This window comes from Symphalangus syndactylus, chromosome 20 (assembly GCF_028878055.3).
Source record: "Symphalangus syndactylus isolate Jambi chromosome 20, NHGRI_mSymSyn1-v2.1_pri, whole genome shotgun sequence".
Lineage (NCBI taxonomy): Eukaryota > Metazoa > Chordata > Mammalia > Primates > Hylobatidae > Symphalangus > Symphalangus syndactylus.
In genome coordinates this window covers 36,235,207-36,256,022 of record NC_072442.2, presented here as the reverse complement: position 1 = coordinate 36,256,022, position 20,816 = coordinate 36,235,207, and the positions used below count along the sequence as shown (strand labels likewise).

The 20,816-nt window shown below is 48.9% G+C and overlaps 1 protein-coding gene across 5 annotated transcripts in view; it reads right to left on the bottom strand.

Moving 5' to 3' along the window:
• Positions 1 to 762: 762 nt before the first annotated feature.
• FAM117A (family with sequence similarity 117 member A) overlaps positions 763 to 20,816 on the bottom strand; it is a 79,534-nt gene continuing 59,480 nt past the window's right edge. For 3 of the 5 annotated variants that reach the window (XM_055258141.2, XM_055258139.2, XM_055258143.2), the window contains 7 exons: positions 12,325 to 12,420; positions 10,158 to 10,268; positions 9,594 to 9,728; positions 8,086 to 8,232; positions 7,634 to 7,835; positions 6,286 to 6,436; positions 763 to 1,987 (listed from right to left, as the gene is read on the bottom strand). In XM_055258141.2, coding sequence (XP_055114116.1) covers positions 1,687 to 1,987; positions 6,286 to 6,436; positions 7,634 to 7,835; positions 8,086 to 8,232; positions 9,594 to 9,728; positions 10,158 to 10,268; positions 12,325 to 12,420 — 1,143 coding nt within the window. In that variant the 3' untranslated portion in view covers positions 763 to 1,686. The remainder of the gene's footprint in view (positions 1,988 to 6,285; positions 6,437 to 7,633; positions 7,836 to 8,085; positions 8,233 to 9,593; positions 9,729 to 10,157; positions 10,269 to 12,324; positions 12,421 to 20,816) is intronic. The other 2 variants (XM_055258144.2, XM_055258140.2) reach the window with 1 other exon arrangement.

Here is a 20,816-nt window from a genome sequence, read left to right as displayed (position 1 = left end):
AACATGATAGCTGGTTCTTACCAGCCCAATGAATGGTGGTTGGGATAGCCTGGTTTAGGAGTTTGTTGTCAGGTCTTATTAGGTAGATACGATTGTACTTATTATGACTGCCCTTGGGGTAGTCAACTGTTCACCCATACAATGGGGATGCGTCTTTTGTGAAAATGCTTTGGAAATTCCAAAGCATCATTGAAATATTGAGATGGTTATTCCCATTTTCCCTAAAAGCCTAAGAGCTCTTACAGGTGCAGCATTATAAAGGCTGCAAAAGGATAAGAAAAGTGTCTTTGTATCGTTTCTTTGTTCCCTTCAAGGCTGCACACTATGTTGTGGATACTCCCTGAGATGAACCAAAGCTTCCCCAAAACTGTCAAGAGATCCAACCAGTGCAAAGAACACCCACAATGTCAAACTGTCTTCCCTTGGTCACCTGCTTTTCCTTTCTGAAATCCATTTTCCTTAGGGAGCTTTTTCAGACTCATACAAGAATGGGTAACTTCCCCAGTGACTCCCTCACCCCACCTCTAGGACAAACCACCCTCTTCATTCTGGACAGCCTTTTCATGGGTCTGTTGTTTGTATGTCCGTGTAAAGTATGCAAGCATGGTGTCCAGAGGACAGGAACTCTGTGTACAGCCATAACAACACCCAGATGTGGGAACTGAGGCTCCTTCTCTTGAAGACAAAGATGAAATGATCAGGATAATACCCTTAATCTCTACCCCACTCCTCCTTCCCCAAATATTTAACAGAACTTCAAGCTGCTGGGAATATTTATTTATTTATTTGGTCTATTAACACCAAGATCTGGAAAAAACAACCTCTAAACACAAGATAAGAAAACTCGAACATTAACATTCTTCAATTTTGTGTAAGCTCTGCAGTACGGAAAATATACAAACTTCAAACAGCTGCAAAAATAGTGTCTTTGGGAGAAAATAGAGTCTCTACATCGATACAAGAAAAATAGGCATTTTTCTAATCCAGTCCAGCCCTGGGGCGGGCGGAGAGTATAGAGTCGCCATTTGCCACCTGGAGGAATGCCAGCCCTCCTCCCCACTACCCACCTGGGGCTGGGCGGGCTGGGCTGCTACTTAAGACAATCTTTAGTCAGGGTGAAAGCGAGATGAAAATGCCACTTGGGAAAACACTTGTTTCCTCCCTCTGCCAGCAGCTGAATTGGTCAAATGTTATGGCCCATTAGGGCTGCTTTGGTCAGCTCCTCCAATGAGAGGGAGGCATGGGGATATATCTGAGAGGATGGGGGATCTATCTTATGGTCTCCTGGAGGAGAGGGAAGGAAATTTGTGGCGTCTTCTCTCCTTCGTTCATGGCCAGCTTGCTCTGTGACAAAAATAAGGGCCTCCTATACAGTCATTTGGACTGACACCCAGGGGTGGGGGACTCAAGACCTTCTGGGTGTTTTCCACCAAGTGAGGGATGTGGCAGGTACACAGGTGTGAGTTGTGAGCTGCCCAGCTACTAGTGGAGAAGGCAGGTCCCATCATGTTCAGAGGGGCCGGTGCCCATCAAAAAGAGGACCCAGGGCTTTGACACAATAAGTGAAAGAAAGTGCTCGAAGGCCGAGAGGGAAGGGCCCCTCCATACCCCATCTCAGGGGACCTGGGGAGGGACCTGCCACCAAGGCACTGGTCTCTATGGTAAAGTGGGACAGGGGTGGGACCCTCAGACCATCAGGGAGCTCTGGAAAAGCACAGGCTCTTCTGATGGTGGGGTGCGCTGCCATGGCTCGAATGGCAGTGGGGAGGCCTTGGAGGCCTCTGGATCCTTCCGAGGTGGTGGCCTGGGGCTGGCCGGAGGAAGGGGAGACCCCGGGTTTGAGGGGCAGTTACGGAAGATGAAGCCCATGCCGGGGAAGAGGGGCTTCATCAGGTTGACGGGGCAGAAGGCTGAGCCGGTCGGGTTGAAATGGACTTTGTTCTTGTCAGGACAGGAAGTCAGGAAGGCCAGGTCGGGACCTGGGGACCTGGAGGATGAAGAGAGACACAGAAGACACATACGTACACACAGAGAGAAACAGGCAGTGAGAGAGGGTGAGATGTCACAGCATCAGGGCAGCAGGGGAGCTGGGTCTCTGTTCAAACAGAATCGGAACTTGACTGAAAACCAAACCCCTCAGCTCTCTATTTTTAAAAAAATATGGCTGAACAACAGGAAATGCACTTTAGCTAAAAAGAGGAGGGATTGAAGCTAGACAGGAAGGAGAACTTCCTGACAATGTGATTCAAGAAGTGGAGACCAAGAAATCTTTTCATTCAAAAGATTTCATCAGTGGCCGGGCATGGTGGCTCACGCCTATAATCCCAGCACTTTGGGAGGCCAAGATGGACGGATCACTTGAGGTCAGGAGTTCGAGACCAGCCTGGCCGACATGGTGAAACCCTGTCTCTACTAAAAATACAAAATATTAGCCGGGTGTGGCAGCACGCTCCTGTAATCCCAGCTATTCAGAAGGCTGAGGCAGGAGAATCGCTTGAACCCGGGAGGCAGAGGTTGCAGTGAGCCAAGATCGTGCCATTGCATTCCAGCCTGGGCAACAGAGCAAGACTCCATCTCAAAAAAAAAAAAAAGGAAAGAAAAGAAAAATTTCCTTAGTGCATGGTGTTTTGGGGACAGACCACATGCCTGAAAGCAGAGATCAAAGCCAAGTGACTAAAGTGAGGTTTCTCAGCCTTGGCACCACTGACATTTTGGGCTGGATGATTCTTTGTTGCAGGGGTGGGGATGGAGGCATTGTCCTGTGCATTGTAAGATGCTTAACAGCGTCCCTGGCCTCTACTTACTAGATCCCAGTAGTATCACGACTCCTCCCCTCTAGCTGTGACAACTAAAAATGTCTCTTGATATTGCCAAATGTTCCCTAGTTGAAATCTACTGGCCTAAAGAATCTAATTGTTGGGCACATTTGAAAGGTATGGGGTTCTTTGTTGTTGTTGTTTTGTTTTTGAGACAGAGTCTCACTCTGTGGCCCAGGCTGGAGTGCAGTGTGGCAGGATCATGGCTTACTGCAGCCCCGACCTCCCCAGTCCAAGCAATCCTCCCACCTCATCCTCCTGAGTAGCTGGGACTACAGGCATGAACCATCATGCCCAGCTAATTGCTTTATTTTTATTTTGTAGAGAAGGGGTCTCTGTATGCTGCCCAGGCTGGTTTCCAGAAAGGTGTGATTTTCAAAACTTTGAGAGGAAAGGATGGCAACAACTGTGAGAAAGGCAGCTAGACCTTATCAGAAGATCTGGGTTCTAACTCACCATGTGGTCCTTGTCATATCTGTCTCACCCTCCTTTTTAATTTTAATTTTTTAATTTTTTTTAGAGACAGGGTCTTGCTCTCTCACCCAAGCTGGAATACAGTGGTGTGATAATAGCTCACTGCAGCCTCAAACTCCTAGGTGCAAGTAATCCTCCTGCTCAGCTTCCCAAGGAGCTGGGATTACAGATGCCTGCCACCATTCTAGGTTAATTTTTTTTTTTTTTTTTTTTTTGGTAGAGATGGGAGTCTCACTATGTTGACCAGGCTGGTCTTGAACTCCTGGGCTCAAGTGATCCTTCTGCCTTGGCCTCCCAGAGCACTGGGATGACAGGTATGAGCCACCGCACCCAGCCTGTCTCACCTTTGTAATGTGAGAGGAATCATTCCTCCTCTTTTGATTGTTTAGGAAGATGGAATGATAAAAGGTCAGATCAGAGAGTTCCTGAGTAAGGGATAGCCCTGATTCCTTACTGTCTAGCCAAGCCTAGAAGGTGAAACAGCCCTAAGAAGCTGACGGTTTGAAAATCCCAGGTGAGAAGACAAAGGTATGGGAAGATGGTGAAGCTCTGCCACCAATGGTTCTCACCACTCCCCTTTTTCTTTTTTACTTTTTATTGAAGTATAATATATACACTCAGAGAAAAATGCACTCAGTATACAGGCTGATAAATTGGTTACCATCTTTTTTTTTGGACAGGGTCTCACTCTGTTATCCACGCTGGAGTGCAGTGGTGCAATCTTGGCTCACTGCAACCTCCGCCTCCTGGGCTCAAGCGATTCTCCCACCTAAGCCTCCTGAGTAGCTAGGATTACAGGCACCCACCACCATACCTGGATAATATTTTAAAATTTTTTGTAGAGAGGGTGTCTCCCTATGTTGCCCAGGCTGGTCTTGAACTCCTGGACTCAAGCAATCCTCCCTTGGCTTCCCAAACTGCTGGAATTACAGGCATGAGCCACTGCACCCAGCCAATTACCATCTTAATTCTGGAATTCCAATAATTCTAGAGCCCAGGAAGAGCAAGGTGTGAAAAGAAGAGCAGAGACCTGGCACAGAGTCAGGAGAGGTGGAAGGTAAAGGCCCATGTGCTAGGTGTGTTTGGGAAGGCCTGGCGTCCTAGAGACTCCACAGTGGCAAGGGCTTCCCTGATGGAGAAGGGTTTAAAAGAGTCCCAATTTATGGAGGGATGGGGAATGGGCAAGAGAGAGAACGTTCCAGGTGTGTGCATGTATGTGTCGGGAAGGTGACCAAAGGGAGACCCAGCAACACTCAGAGAACATGATGGCAACCAGCATGACCCTGAATACCTTGACTCCTTGCCTGGAAAATCCAGATGATCTTGGAGGGGACAACAGCTAAGAAGGGGGAAATGTGGCAAAAGAATGGCTAAACACACAAACTTCCCAATAAGAAAGTTGATTAAATAAAGAAACCTCAGTGAACTACAGAATTTCAATCCCAGCATATCTTAGAAAATCACTGATGGATCACCACCACTCTTATTTTTATTTTTTTGGAGACAGAGTCTCAGTCTGTTGCCCTGGCTGAAGTGTAGTGGTGCGATCTCAGCTCACTGCAATCTCCACCTCCCGGGTTCAAGCAATTCTCGTGCCTCAGCCTCCTGAGGAGCTGGGATTACAGGCATGCACTATCACACCCGGCTAATTTTTGTATTTTAGTAGAGGCTGGGTTTTGCCATGTTGCCCAGGCTGGTCTCGAACTCTTGGCCTCAAGTGATCTGCCCACCTCAGTCTCCCAAACTGCTGGGATTACAGGCATGAGCCACCGCACCCAGCCCACCACCTCTCTTAAAGGGTTAATGCAGGGGCAGGAAGCTAAATGAGCTGACTTTAAGGCCTCTTCTGGCATTGAGTCTATGAAAAAATCAAGATGAGCTACAGCTTAATTTCCACCCACATTTCCAGGTTGTAATTACTCCACCATAATGTGGATTGAGGGAGGGTACAAGAGCCTAGAGTCTGCTGAAGCTAAGAGATCTGGCCTCTTCCTTCCACAGCTTCTCAGAGGACCCAGGAGTCTTGAAGGGATACCAGGCAACAATAATAACAGTAACAAAACCTCTAGTGGCAATGGTTTTCTCTGTAACTCCTACTGTGGCTTCTGTATGTACCTTCAGCTGCCACCATGGGTTATTGCTCCCTTATTTGAGATACAAATGGTGCTCTCAATGACCCAAATCCAGTCCCAGCTACATCTTCACTTACACACCATGACTAAACTTCCTGACTGCCACTGAAACCCCAACTTGGTGTGAATCTGCCCTGGTGAGTATTAAGCTGGCAGCAGAAAATGAAATGAGCTCTTTGGTGCCTGCTAATGGGGACAGGGGCATTTGGAAAGGTTGGCTCTCAATTCTCTCGGCTAATGGGAGGGAAGTGTAAAGAAATCAACAGAAGAATAGCTTCTGAACGATCCAATCTGGTTTGGAAATTTTCCATAGTCCTTACTTGGAAGGACTGGAAATTTCTGTCTGGGAGTTCATGACACTTGAACCACTGCAGCCACAGGGTGAAGACTTGACTCCGAAGCTCAAACTGTTAAGCTGTTTAGGCCCCCCATTCTACTCCAGTGGGGCTGAAACACTTCTAATCTCTGACTGAAGAGAAATACTAGTATGTTCTCCCACACCCCCCATGTCTCTCTCTCTCTCTCTCTCTGATTATGGTCTAGCAAATTCTCACACCTTCCCCGGAGATGGAAAAAAATAGAAGAAACAAAGGGCTTAGGTTTCAGATATATTTTCTTTCCAGCTCCTGCTGCGCTTGTGGCTGGCATGTGGGCAGAGAGCAGGTTTCTATGGAGATAATGATAAGCAAAGATTTAAGTGCTCAGAGTAGGTAATGTCAACACGTTTGATCATGGAAAGCTGGCAATACTTATCATCTAAAGTTGACAACACCTCTATGACAAGAGAGAGTCTGAGACTGAAGAAGATGGGAGAATGTAGGCCCACCCTCCCCTCCCACACCCTGTCCACTTGGTGTACTCACGTGGCTTCTTCAAACACACGCACTTTCTCACAGCCTTCTGGGGGCTCCCGTTTGAAGACGTAGCTATGATTAGGCCGAGGGGAGGCAGCAAAGGCAAGAACTGGAGATGGGCTGCCATCTTCAAGAAAGGCTGGGTGGCCTGGAGAGGAGGCTGTGAACAGAGCAAGGCTGAGTCTAGTGGAGATGAAGGGAAGGCCTCCACTTTTCTGGGTCCAGGACTGGGCTGTAAAGTGGCAAGGCTGGGGACACATGGTAAGGAAGAGGGTAGTGGGTGTGCTTATCCAGTGTGATTATACTCTACCTTAAAAACCTTTGAGGCAGCTTACAAAAATACACAGTATATAACAGAACAGAAAAACGGAGTTGAATGGATGGAAAGTTAAGATCTCATACCAATTCTATATTCCCAGGAGGTAGACTGGGACCGGAACTCCAAATCTCAGACTTGAAGGAATCCTAACTGCGTCTCTCTCTCTGCCTTCTTCCAAGACTGTAACACCCTCCCTGCCAATATACCACAGCTTCTTCCTGTCCACAGTCTTGAAAATCTATCCTTTCTTCCAAGAAGAACTCTTCTCCGACTCAGAGAAGCAATCTTTACTCAACCCCACTTGTAGGATAAAATTCCCTTTCCACACAGTGAATGTACTTTGCCTAGGTTGCAAATATTGACTTTATCTGTATTTATCTCACATTTATTCCTCCTTACTCTATGCTCTGTTTACCCATGTGTATTGTTAGATCATGCCCTTGACCAGCCTACCTCATGGGGTTGCTGTGACAATCAAATCAGACAACATAGGCACAGTGCTTTATAATATAAGGATCATTATTAGGAGGCAGGAATTTTATCTCATTTTCTCAGAGAAGTAGCTAGGGCATTGTAGAAAGTAGAGATTTGGAGTAAAAAAAAAAAATGGGTTTTGGTCTGGGTCAAACTATGCAACCCTGGGCAAGCAACCACATTCTCTTACTTTGTATCACTCACAACCACTTTGAAACCATTGTTGGGAATGAGTACAGTGGACATCTGAATGAAGACTCGCTGCTTTCCCCTACAGCTTGCTGAATCTCAGCCCAAAAATGGGGATGGCAGGGATTGCTTCTTTGCATCCCAGTGAGGATTAAATAGAAGTATAAATGCAGTGACTTCATAAATTATCAATCAGAACAGGATGTATGGGACCATTATTATCATTGGTATAATGTGCAGAAGAAAGATGACTCATAAAGATATTCTAGTAGGGTACTGAGAATGCTGGGCCTGAATTGACTAGAGGTGGAAAAGGGAGTGGAGCCACTCGTGTGCCCCAGAGTCAGCCCTGCTGCCTCAGCCTTCGCAGCTTACCTTTGTTGTTGGGGTTGGATGCCAGCTCCTCGGCGGCACCCCGATGTTCCTCATGACTGGCCAGGCCACAAGGCTGGGGAGATGCCAAGGACATGGAAGGAGAGCTGGCAAGGTTGCCAGGCTCCAGGAGGAGGAGGGGATGATCACAGCTGCTACTCTGGGGAGGAGCTGGGGCCCGGTGCCCATCAGGGATATCAAGGATCTAACGGGGAAGGATGGTAAAGACTGTCAGCACTGAGTATTTCAGGCCTGCAGCAGCACAGTGACCCCAAGGGTATTTCCCTTGCTGCTGTCATTCTCTATCCATGACACACAACCACAGAACACCATTTCCTCCAGCCATTTATTTCCCTGGCCACCCCTCAATCTAGAAGAAACTCCCTGTTTCATCCATAGCACTTTGCTGTTATCCCTAATAGCACTCACAGTCCAACGTATAATTACATATTCACCTGTAGGGCTTGATCAATGTGTTGTCCCCACAAGACTATAAGCCTCATGAGGGCAGGGACCTTCTGTGCCCTGGGCTCTAGGAACACAAAGATGATAATGTATGCTGGAGGGCACAATAGCGGCAAATCACCAGGAGCCTGTAAGTGCTGTAACCATTGCAGAACAAGTATGCTGATGATTAGCATGTGTTACATACCTCCTCACCCCCTTTTAAAAACACTCAATGGTACTTGAACCTGTAGCTGCCAAATTATGTGCATGTGTTTGGGTATATGTAAAATCCTGCATATATGCAAATTCAAAATCAACTAGTAGGTAAATCATAAACTGAGAAGTGTGCCCATTAGAATCATATTAATATTGGCCAACTGGCATTCCCCAATTAAACTGTGTCAATATAAAATTGTGCCTGAGGCCGGCTGGGCGCAGTGGCTCATGCCTGTAATCCCAGCACTTTGAGAGGCTGAGGCGGGCAGATCACGAGGTCGGGAGATAGAGACCATTCTGGCTAACACAGTGAAACCCCATCTCTACTCAAAGATACAAAAAAATTAGCCAGGCATCATGGCGGGCACCTGTCCCAGCTACTTAGGAGGCTGAGGCAGCAGAATGGCGTGAACCCAGGAGGCGCAGCTTGCAGTGAGCCCAGATTGCGCCACTGCACTCCAGCCTGGGCGACAGAGCAAGACTCCGTCTCAAAAAAAAAAGAAAGAAAAAAAAATGTGCCTGAGACCAGCACAGTGGCTCACGCCTGTAATCCCAGCACTTTGGGAGGCCGAGGCGGGTGGATCACGAGGTCAGGAGATCGAGGCCATCCTGGCCAACATGGTGAAACCCCCTACTAAAATACAAAAAATTACCCGGGTGTGGTGGCGCATGCCTGTAGTCCCAGCTACTCGGGAGGCTGAGGTGGGGGAATTACTTGAACCCGGGAGGCGGAGGTTGCAGTGAGCTGAGATTGCGCCACTGTACTCCAGCCTGGCGACCAGAGCGAGACTCTATCTCCAAAAAAAAAAAAAAAAAAGTGCCCGAGACTTCAGCAAAGGTAGCACATATTCTGCCTGGGAGTGGAGTCAGGAAGAAGGCTGCATAGGAGCAGCTGGGCACGAAGGAGGCACGCGTGTTATCAGGTAGAGATGGAGAAGGGGCAGGGAGCAGCAGGCACTGAGGTGCCCATGTCGGTGCCGAGTACACGGGGAACAGTGAGAACTGGCAGTTTGGCTGAAGATGACCCCTGTCTGTTCCTCCCAGCGGGGGGGCCTCCTCTCTGCCAATCCTTGCCCCCTCTCTTTGTACTCACCACCACAAAGCCTGCCCTAGTGACACAAGTAAGGTCATTTGAGACTAATAAACTCCACTTGCATTCCTTTTGCAGGCTGGTGTTTGTATGCTGCTGTTTGCATAGCCATAGCCTGTGAGGCCTCAGAGAGCAGGACTCCCAGTTCCCCTCGCCCAGGCCAAGTGAGGCATGGACAGTGGGTGCACTCAGGGTGCGGCCGCCACTCACCCTCAGCAGCTCCTCTTCTCCCTGCTCCTTCACAAACACCTCCTCCAGCTCTTGGTTAAGCCCTTCGAGGCTCCTGTGCAGGCAGGGGCTGAGTCGCAAGACAGGGGACCCTGACGGGAAGCTGGGAGGGGACGCCTGAGAAAGAGGGAAATGACAAAATCACACACAGCCCCACCAGGCCGACAGTCATTCATTCTGACCAGGGGTAATGGTCATGTCCACACAGCAGAACTGAGTGAATGAAGGGTGATTTGGGGACAGTTACAGATTGCAGTAGGTCCACTCAGGGCAGTTTTCTCCAAAAGTTTGAGCTTTGCAGAGTCTACTGTGTGCTGTAGAGTCATTGCCTCAATTATATGGGGCTGGGGGTAGAAGAGAGGGAGATTTAGAACTGCAAGAAGCCCTTCCAATATCACACAGCAAGACCAAGTTTGGACTAAAACTTCACAAGGCATGCAGTGTGGTAGGGGGCTCGGCAGCTCCAAGACCCAGGAAACCTCTGCCCACATAGGGGGGCCTGCATGGAGGAGAACAAAGGGGAGAGGGCTGGGGGAGAAAACATACCCTCAGTGCTCCCCGCACTGCGTGGTCCCCTGGGAGTGGGGAACCTCGCTCCTTCTCTTTCCCACTGCGGCTCAGCTTCGTCCTCTGCAGTTGCTGCTTCAACTTGGAAATCTAGCAGCCCAGAGAGAAGAAGACAGAGGCAGATTAAGGAAAGCCAAAGTGCACTGGGTCCCTCTTCCAAGGAGTGGCTCCTGCCAGAGGCCCATGAAGATATATACTAGGAGGATGGAAGTTAATCTTCCATCTCAAAATAGCTCAGTGGTGTTAAAACTGTGATGATCTGTTCCTCAGACGAGTTGGATACCTCACTTAACTAGATGGATTGGATTCCAAAAAATTAAAAATATACAACATGGAAACCATTTTGTCTTTTACAGATTCCAAAGGCATGGACTACCCCTCTTTTTTTTTTTTTTTTTTTTTTTTTGAAACAGTCTTGTTCTCTCACCCAGGTTGGAGTGCAGTGGCGCGATCTCGGCTCACTGCAACCTCCACCAGGTTCAAGCAATTCTCTGCCTCAGCCTCCTGAGTAGCTGGGATTACAGGCACCCACCACCACCCCCAGCTAATTTTTGTATTTTTAATAGAGACGGGGTTTCACCATCTTGGCCAGGCTGGTCTTGAACTCCTTACCTCGTGATCCACCCGCCTCAGCCTCCCAAAGTCCTGGGATTACAGGCATGAGCCATCGTGCACGGCCCTGCCCCTCTATAAATAGCAATGGAAGATGATGTTTCTGAACGCTAAGGACATTGAGTACATTCACAACTATCTCAAAGGCCCTGAGACCAAGAAGGATGGGGATATTCTCCCTTGTTTAAAGTAGACTACACTAGGAACAGGGATAGACACTCAAGAAGGGAATATTGGATTTCGTCTTGACTTTCATATCCTGAGACTATTACAGATTATCATCAACAATTTTGAATATTATCCCATCACATGTACAATTCTGGACCTTCTTGCCCTCAACTGGAAAATGCTCAGGGGATGAAGAGCTATTTAAATATAAGCCTAAATTAAATGGAATTCAGAGAGTAGATCTGCTGCCCACAGCCATAAAATTTATGACTAGAGCCAAGAAGAAAGAGCTTTCCGATTTGCTATTGTGGGTCACTTATACCACATCTCCCCATTCTTAGTGTGAATAACTTGCCACTCTGACCATTGAAAAGTTTAAATATTTTTTATTTCCCCCTTGTCTTAAGCTCTCAACGTATTCACTTCATATTTTCTCATTGTTCTCAGCAATAGAGGGCAGAAGCAACTTCCTCTTGTAAAGGGGTGCAGGGTGAGTCCTATCGAGTTGACCCTCTCAGAAGCTGCCACACAGCATGTCAGGAGGAGCTGATGGGGAGCCCTGGAATATTCCAGCCTACAGCTTTCTCCCCTTAACCTCAATGACTTGAGCACTCCTGAGGGAGAGGGAGGGCCAGGAAAAAGTGTTTGGGAACATTTCGTTATTTTTCTCTTCTTTTGAAAATAAGGCTAGGGCTGGGCGTGGTGGCTCACGCCTGTAATCCCAGCACTTTGGGATGCTGAGGCTTGCAGATCACCTCAGGTCAGGAGTTTAGGACCACCCTGGCCAACATGGTGAAACCCATCTCTACTAAAAAAAAAAAATACAAAAATTAGGTGGGTGTGGTGGTGGGTGCCTATAATCTAAGCTACTTAGGAGGCTGAGGCAGGAGAATCGCTTGAACCCAGGAGGCGGAAGTTGCAGTGAGCCGAGATCATGCCACTGTACTCCAGCCCGGCCAGTAGAGTGAGACTCTGTTTCCAAAAAAAAAACTAGATGAGTAGTTAAGAAGTAAATGAGGCTGGGAGATCCTAATTCCCAGGAACTCCCTCCCTGTCTTTTTCCAGTCTCTGAGCTGCTTATCTGGATCCAACCCCAAAGAACAATGGTGGCTCCAGCCCTGTGCTTGCTGCTGAAAGGCACTAGCAGCCTCTGGCCAAGCCCCTTCCTAGCAGGAGGGTCTGGGCTCCTAAGACCTGGCCACTTGCAGAGTGGGAGTCAGCTAGGAAGGAGCCATCTCATCAGGAAAAGGCCAGGTCAAGATAGGAGAGGTGAGCAGTGTGACTCCACCGTGGAGCAGATGCATTGCATGGTACTAGGGGATAGAGAAGCCGCTACCCTAGGCAGGGAGTCAAAGTGGGTAGCTACCTCTTTTCGGTGGTCTGTGCTGCCCCAGGATGCTGAGCGCTTGTGTGCACAGGAGCTGGCACGCTCACCTTCTAGCTCTTGCCAGGACAGGGGCGTCTGTAGGGAGAGAAACACAGTGAGACAGAGCAGCTTCTTTGGCAGGCACTGGGGAACAGGCACACTGTTTTCTGGGTAGAGGTGATGGCCTTTGAGCCCTTCTCTCTGCTCATCGACCTCTGAACACTCCCAGTCGGTGTTCTTCAGGCTTCTCCACCTGCACTGCCTCCTTCCCAGTTCATGTCCTCCAGCAAACATTCCCTGATGACCCAACAGGGCCAACCTCCTCTTTACTCTTTTCTGAGTGCTATACATGTATGATATCCCAGTTATTCCAGCTGATCCTCAGTGGTGAGGACAAGTATTGCCACTCCTACCCCAACCAGCTCCAAGAGAATATAGGCTCAGGCTCAGGGAATCACTGGCACTCTTTATTCTCTCGCCCTCTACATGTCTAGCACAGGCCCAGGCTCCTGGGAGCCTAATAAAAACAAGTTAATATATAGGAGTGCATTAAGGGATTATTAACTGGTAAAACAGGAAGAAGGTCAACATAGGTCCCCTGACCAAAGCAGGGGACTCCTGTATGGTGCAGTGCTTCATTTTTCCCTGCACATGGAATAAGTGTTGCTCCCCCGACCCCCGCCCCCGCTGCAAATAAGCAGGAAGGAGACATTTTCAGAAAGCAGAGAGCCACAGTTCTGAATCCAGCCCTGATTCCTGATCCCTCTTGGCCTTATCACTCCTTTTCCTCCCGGGCCTGCCCAGCCCTCATAAAAACAGGGCCCTCAGTCTGCATCTCCTCTCCCTTGCTGCACCGATGACGGTGTGTCCAAGATGGAGGCAGGGAGAGCTGCAGGACTACTTCCTGAGCCCCGACCCAAGGGAGGAAGCTGTTGGCTCTAAGCATGAAGCCAAAGAGGCCCAGATGCCTCCCCACCACCAGTATCCCTACTTCCATTCCAAGGGAGGGGCCCAAGGGGGAACGCTCCAGTGGAACCAGTTTCTCTCTAACTTCTGTGCACAAGCACAGGCTGCCAAAAACATGAGGGCCTGGGAACTGTCTCCTCCAAGAGATCTGCTGACCTCCCCCGAGAGGTTGTTGCAAACAGAAAAGGGGGAGGACAGGGAAAAAAACCCAACTACTCGCCACCCAACAGCTGCTAAGAGTAGCTCGGCGGGGGAGTCTGAGCAAGCTTGTGAGAGCAGACAGCCGTATGTGACAGCTGCAGTGGAGAGGGGCCACTGGGGATTGGGGCTCCCTGGCTCTTCCTTCTCCCAGCTGCTCATGGATCAGCACCTTTACTGGGCCATGCAACATAGCCAGGGTGAGACAACTGCCCTAACTTTCTTGTTCTGATGAGCATCACGAGTAAGTAGGTAACAGAGGAATCTACAAATGCTAAATAAAGCATCCAGAGATCCATTTCCCCACAATTCCCTTCTTTAGGAAAAGGGCAGACAGCACATCCTTCAGGCCCAAATCTTCAGCACAAACCCTAAAGCCATATACTGGCTCTGTCAGTATATGGAAAGCTACTTCCAAATGCCCATGTCTCTCTAAACCAGGGTGCTACCAGACAAAGCCTCAGAAAAGGCTGGTGCATGCACTGAAAAGTGAGGAGGAAGCCCATCTCTCCCAGCCACCTCGACCCAGCAGACACAAAAAGGATCCTCTCCTCAAGGCTACAGGACCAACTCTAAAGATGACTACCTCTCCTAATCAAAGCTGAGCCCCACACCCAGCACGCAAACCTGTTGTCCCTGGAAGGTGGCAGAGGCTATAGAGGGATGACAAAAGCTAACAGGACCGTTCTGCCCATTTCCCTTCCTCAGGGAAGATACTGTACTCACAGGTGGGTGGTAACAGAGAGGAAAAAACATCCACGTTCAGGCTGCCACGGGTACTACTAATATCTCTTGCAAACTCTTCAGGTACCTCTTTCTTCTGAGATATGCAAGAGGGTGGAAAGAGAAATGCAGGCTAGCACAGGACTTAAAAAGGATGTGAGGCTGGGGGTGGTGGCTCATGCCTGTAATCCCAACACTTTGGGAGACTGAGGCGGGTGGATCACTTGAGGTCAAGAGTTCGAGACCAGCCTGGCAAACATGGTGAAACCCCGTCTCTACTAAAAATAGAAAAATTAGCTGGGTGCCTGTAATCCCAGCTATTCAGGTGGCTGAGGCACGAGAATTGCTTGAACTCAAGAGGTAGAGGTTGCAGTGAGCTGAGATTGCGCCACTGCACTCCAAGCCTGGGCGACAGAGCAAGACCGTCTCAAGAAAAAAAAAAAAAAAGAAAGAAAGAAAGAAAGAAAGAAAGAAAGAAAGAAAGAAAGAAGAAAAAAAAGAAAGGACAAGAGAAAGGGATGTGAAAATCATAGCAGCTAGGGTCATCTCCTCTCTCAATCCAAGTGACCCCACCTCTCTCCGCTCAGCAACGTCTTCCACCAACCACTGCCTTCTCTGTGTAAACTATACTACTAAGGCCATTTCTTTGTGTCAACACCCAACCCCTGGCCATAGAATTCACCATCTGACCCTTCATCCCACGGGCTCTCCATCCTTGGCTCTCTGTCCTCCCAAGCAAACCCAGCTCCCTGTCCTTTTTCTTACCTTACCCCCAACCTCCAAGCCTGGTCTCCCGATCTAAGGCGGCCTGCCCGGCCAACTATTCCCATTCTTCTTGTCAGGGAGCCTTTCCTAACTTGTCTGCCTCAGGCTGACTGCTCTTCTGCTCTGCGTCTCCTCCTTGCAGATGGGCTCTGAGTGTACATCATTTGTGCAATCAACAAATAGTGACTGAATGTACACTGTGTGCCCGGTACTGTTTCAGGCACTGGCCATACAACCATGTACAAAACAACACAAATACTTGTCCCTTCTGAGTTTATGTTCTTATTGAGGAGATAGTTTAAACAGTGATAAGTGCCAAGGAGAAAAATACAGCAAAGAAGAGATAGGAATGCTGGGTGGGGGATACAATTGGAAATGTCAGGGAGGCCCCCAATGAAAAAGTAACATCTGAATAAAAACAGGAAGGAGGTGAGGGAGTGAGTCATGTGGGTATCTGAGGTAAGAGTAATCCAGACAGAGGGAACAGCCAGTGCAAAGGCCCTGTGGCGGCAATGAGCCTGGTATGTTTGAGAATGATAAAGAGGCCAGTGTGGCTGGAGCAGAGTGTGTCAGGAGATGCAGTGACAGGTTAAAAAACGGCTCCTCAAAGATGAGGAACCTATAAATGTTACCTTGTATAGTAAAGTTTTTGCAGATGTATTCAGGATCTTGAGATTATCCAAGATTATCGGGATGGACCCTAAATACCATTACAAATGTCCTTAAATAAGAAAGAGGCAGAGGGAGATTAGATGTATGCACACTGAAGAGGATAAGCGATATGACCACAGAGGCAGAGACCTGAGTGATGTGGCTGCAAGCCAAGGAGTGCCAGCAGCCACCACAAGCTTAGAAGTGCAAGGAACAGACTCTCCCCAGGAGCCTCCTGGGAGAGAATGGCCATGCCAACACCTTGATCTCAGCCGAGTGAAACAGAACTTGGACTTCTGGTCTCCAGAACTGGGAAATAATACATTTCTGTAGTGTTAAACCACTAAGTTTGAGGTAATTTGTTAAAGCAGCCTCAGAAACCTAATGCAGTAGGTTATCCTGTTTGAAGTTGTTGACATGCTGACATTGACATCGAGTATTCTTTTTTTTTTTTTTGAGATGGGAGTTTCACTCTTGTTGCCCAGGCTGGAGTGCAATGACACAATCTTGGCTCACTGAAACCTCCGCCTCACGGGTTCAAGTGATTCTCCTGCCTCAGCCTCCCAAGTAGCTGGGATTACAGGCATGTGCCACCACGCCCGGCTAATTTTGTATTTGTAGTAGAGACGGAGTTTCACCATGTTGGTCAGGCTGGTCTCGAACTCCTGACCTAAGGTGATCCGTCCGCCTCAGCCTCCTAAAGTGCTGGGATTACAGGCATTAGCCACTGCGCCCACCCGACATCGAGTATTCTCAAGGCAGGAGTGTATACAGGTGTGGGCTATAGCCCCTCCTAAACTGGGAGTGCCCAGAGTGGGGACTATGTCCCCAGTTTCCAGTGCCCAAGGTTGGACACTCCTCTTCTGAGTCTGACCATGGAGCACAGAAAAGTCATAGTTAAGAAAAGTTCCCCTTCAAAAAGCTAACCTGGCCAGGTGTGGTGGCTCAGGCCTATAATCCCAGCACCTTGGGAGGCCAAGGCAGGAGGATTGCTTGAGGCCAGGAGTTCAAAACCAGCCTGGTCAACATAGCAAGACCCTATCTCTATAAAAGAAATAATTTTAAATTAGCCAGTTATGGTGGCACGTATCTGTAGTCCCAGCTACTAGGGAGGCTGAGGCAGGAGGACCACTTGCGCCCAGAAGTTCAAGGCTGCAGTGAGTCATGATAGTACCACTGCACTCCAGCCTGGGCAACAGAGCGAGACCCTGTCTCAAAAAAAAAAAAAAAAAAGAAAAAGAAAAAACTAACCTTCTGGCCACAACAGGGGTCACACCATGCTGCTCAGTCATTCTAGATGACCCTTTGGAAGCAGGGTAGAGCTGGAGCTCAGCAGACCAAAAAGTCATATTTGTTGCTGGGCGCGGTGACTCATGCCTGTAATCCTAGCACTTTGGGAGGCTGAAGCAGGCAGATTAGATCACTTGAGGTCAGGAGTTCAAGACCAGCCTGGTCAACATGGTGAAACCCCATCTCTACTAAAAATACAAAACAATTGGCCGGGCATGGTTGCACATGCCTGTAATCCCAGCTACTGGGGAGGCTGAGGCAGGAGAATTGCTTGAAGCTGGAAGGCGGAGGTTGCAGTGAGCCAAAATCGAGCCACTGCACTCCAGCTTGGGCGACAGGGCGAGACTCTGTCTCAAAAAAAAAAAAAAGAACAAAAAGTTGTTTGTCAGGGGGAGTCATGCACTGGAACAGATTTGACACCCTGGCCCAGGGGGAGAAGCTGAGGGACAAGTAGGGCAGCTTCTGACCATGAGTGGCATGGGCCATCTGTGTAGATGATATTTAGGTTATGCAAAACTGGACGTGGCCAGACCAAGGAAGCCTTGCCTGGGATTGAGATCCCAGAGCAACATGTGGAAGGACAGCTGGGCATGGGGGTGGAGGACAGTTTCCCAAAGAGCCATCTAATATAATGAGGAGGAGGGGTGAGATGAAGCTGAAAACCCTCCAAATTGGAATCTCTCAGACTCAAGCCCAAAAGTTTCTACCTAGACTCCATGACCACAGGCAGGAAAGTCCTGGCCCTCACTGTCTCCAGTGACCTTGGCACCTGAGTAAGCTCCATGTGTGGAGCTGGGCTACGCCCTGGGAACGTAACCCACTATCCCTGCACGGGACTGTCAGGCAGCATGGTGCCTGGCCTGGTGTGGACCGTCAGGACTACGTGTTCAACTGAAATTCTGCAGGGAATCAGTCCCTTAGGGCTCTGGCCAAACAAAAAGGCCGGAAAAGGCTCTGAGGGTGGGCTGCTGGTCAGCACTGAAAACTGGCTGCAAATGGCCAAGGCCACCATCTCTGCCCTACAGTGACTATGCAACCCTCAGATTTTCCATCATGGCCCCATTTTCAAATGTTCGGTACTGTTGTCAAACTATGCTGAACAACTGGTCCTGATCACCAATCTGGAAAACAGGCAGTGTGCCCAGGCCCCCACATTCACAAAGAAAAACATTTTTAAAAGGTCCGTGATGGTCAGACTGAATTGTGTGTCATCACTGTTGGGGCACTGGCTTGGGAAAACACGGAGGATAGTACACAGGTAGGGGAAAGACACAAGAAGAGAAGTCTTCCCAGTGAGCATGTCCAACTTCACCTCTGGCCTTCCTCACACTCCATGTGGTTTGTCAAGACTTAAGCTTTTTTTTTTTCTAAAGGGTAAGTTGGGGCTAAAGAAAAAAAATATCCTATCATAGAAGCTTCCCCACCTTACCTGGGGAATGCAGATGGAATGGGGCTGGGGATGAGTAGAACAGGGGGCTGGGCTAGGCAGGGCAGGTACCCAGAGTCCTGTCCGTCAGCAGGATGAGACCAACGGGGGAACTTTGCTCAAACAGTCATTACAGCTGTGATGAGACCACTTCCTCCCTCCAGAAAAGTACACGAAGACTCAAAGGTTTGCACAGCAAGAAGGGAGACGGGTAACTGCAGCCACCGGCAGGTACTGCCCTCACCCACCCTGGCCTGGGCCCAGCCACTAAGGAGTGGCCAACACAAAGCAATCGGTGGCCAGCTCTAGTTTACCAACTGACCTGGTCATCTCTCCCATTGCTCAAAACATGCAGCATCTCCAAAGCACTTCTTCCCCAATTATCATGTTCACACATCCTCCTCCCAAAAACAACCAATATCACAAATAACATATATCCACACCCTTCCTCTTTCTTTGCCCCAAGTATTTGGGTAACCCAGTTCTCCATGTCTGTCTGTAAATGGCCTGAGGACAATCCTTTGTAACCACCTAAGAGTTTAAAACACAACAAGGAAGGGGATACTAGGATGAGATTGTTGGCACTACTGGGCTATATTCAAGAACTGAGAGCTTTTTGCTCCATCTTCTACCCTGTGAGGAAGCCTCAAGATATCATGCCCGGCTATCTAGACAGCAGGTGTCCCAGGCTTGCTGCCTAGATCTGAAGCTGGCTTGCGATGGGCAGGGCCCTGGTCTCCTCTCAGGGATTCAGAGGAAGGAGCTGCTTAGCCTGAACCATAACTGCAGCTGCTGACCTCACTGCAAGGTATGCCCTGGGAATGCCAGGGCTGCTGGCTCTTGGTGGAGGGAGGTTAGGCAAGTAGGACAGTAGTAGTGAGTGCCCACCACTGAGGGAGGATGCAGCAGAAAATAACTACTACATTGGTATGACTAGAAGAGAAAGGGCAAAAGGTAAGTGCAGGGTAGGAACAGCCCCATCCCCAGCTTAAGGCAATTGGGAAAAGGTTCTAGCATTAGTCTTTTTTTTTTTCTTTTTTTTTTTTTTGACACAGAGTCTCGCTCTGTTGCCAGGCTGGAGTGCAGTGGCATGATCTCGGTTTACTGCAACCTCTGCCTCCTGGGTTCAAGCGATTCTCCTGTCTCAGCCTCCCGAGTGGCTGGGATTACAGGCATGAGCCACCATGCCCAGCTAATTTTTGTATTTTTAGTAGAGATGGGGTTTCACCATGTTGGCCAGGATGGTCTTGATCTCCTGACCTCGTGATCCACCCAGCTCGGCCTCCCAAAGTGCTCGCATTACAGGCGTGAGCCACTGCGCCCGGCCGTATTAGTCCATTTTTAACAGCTTAAAAGCTTTCAAGGACTTTGGTAGATCCTGCCACCCTCTCTTCCCTCTTCCCCTCTCCACACACCTTCATATCTTCCCAGTCAAACCTCTCCTTCCTCTCCAGTCCTTTCTGGGTGATATCCCAGTACTCAATAGGGAAGGAACACCAGTTACTGAGGAATATGTCAGGTGAGCCTCAGACCTCCACAGTGTAATACTAGTGTTGAAGAGGGTAGCTTGGACCAGGCCAGGGGGCTTAAGCAGGAATTTGAATGGAGCCCAAAACCTAGAAGCAGCAAATTCCCAGAAGACCAGGAATGAAAGACGGGTAGAGTGCATATTTTGGTTTGGATGCCTAGGTTGATCAGCATTCTCCACCTCCTGACTGCGGCCACAATATTGACAGGTTGCTAAGAGTTCCTCGAGGGCTGGAGCCCATCCCAGGGAAAGAGGAAAGCTGCATGGCTTGGCCTTGCCAGGCCCACGGAGGCTCATCGCTGACCTCTGTCTTGCTGTGGCAAGAAGCCCAGACTTGTTATATAAAAGATCTGGCCTGCAGCTGGAGCTTGAGCAAAAACACACAGCCTAGGGTCCATGCCTCTAAACCCAGCCAGGGAACATCTGAGGCCAACCCTGCCTTCAGTTGACAAAGAGAAAGCTATCTGAGGAGTGGGATGGTGACTTCCTAGAAGGCTGAAAGCAGAAAATGACAGAGGCAGAAATAGGTGGGCTACACAGAAGCCTGCCATCTGACAAACAGGGATGCAATAATGAGCTTACACGCTCAAAGGAATCTCAAGTCCTGTTCCTCCAGGAAGCCCTCCTTGACTACAAACATATTTGGACTAAGCACTCCCATCAAAAGACAAAGTTATGTGTGCTCCCAGGCCTGTGAGGAGGAAGCATAATTTATCCTACTTGCCTTTTCCAAAGGATAAAGGGAATGGCAGTGCCCAGGGCTCCCAGGAAGGAAGCCTACTCTCTTTCCTTCCTGGAGAGTATTCTCCTTTCATAGTCTATTTGTAGATCCAAAGAGGGCCATGATTTTAACTGCAGCAAATTCTTGTTGGTTCAAGGTGGGGTATTCCCATGAGAATTCCCCTTCTTTAAACTTTGCCAGATATTTGGCTCCATCTCATCCCT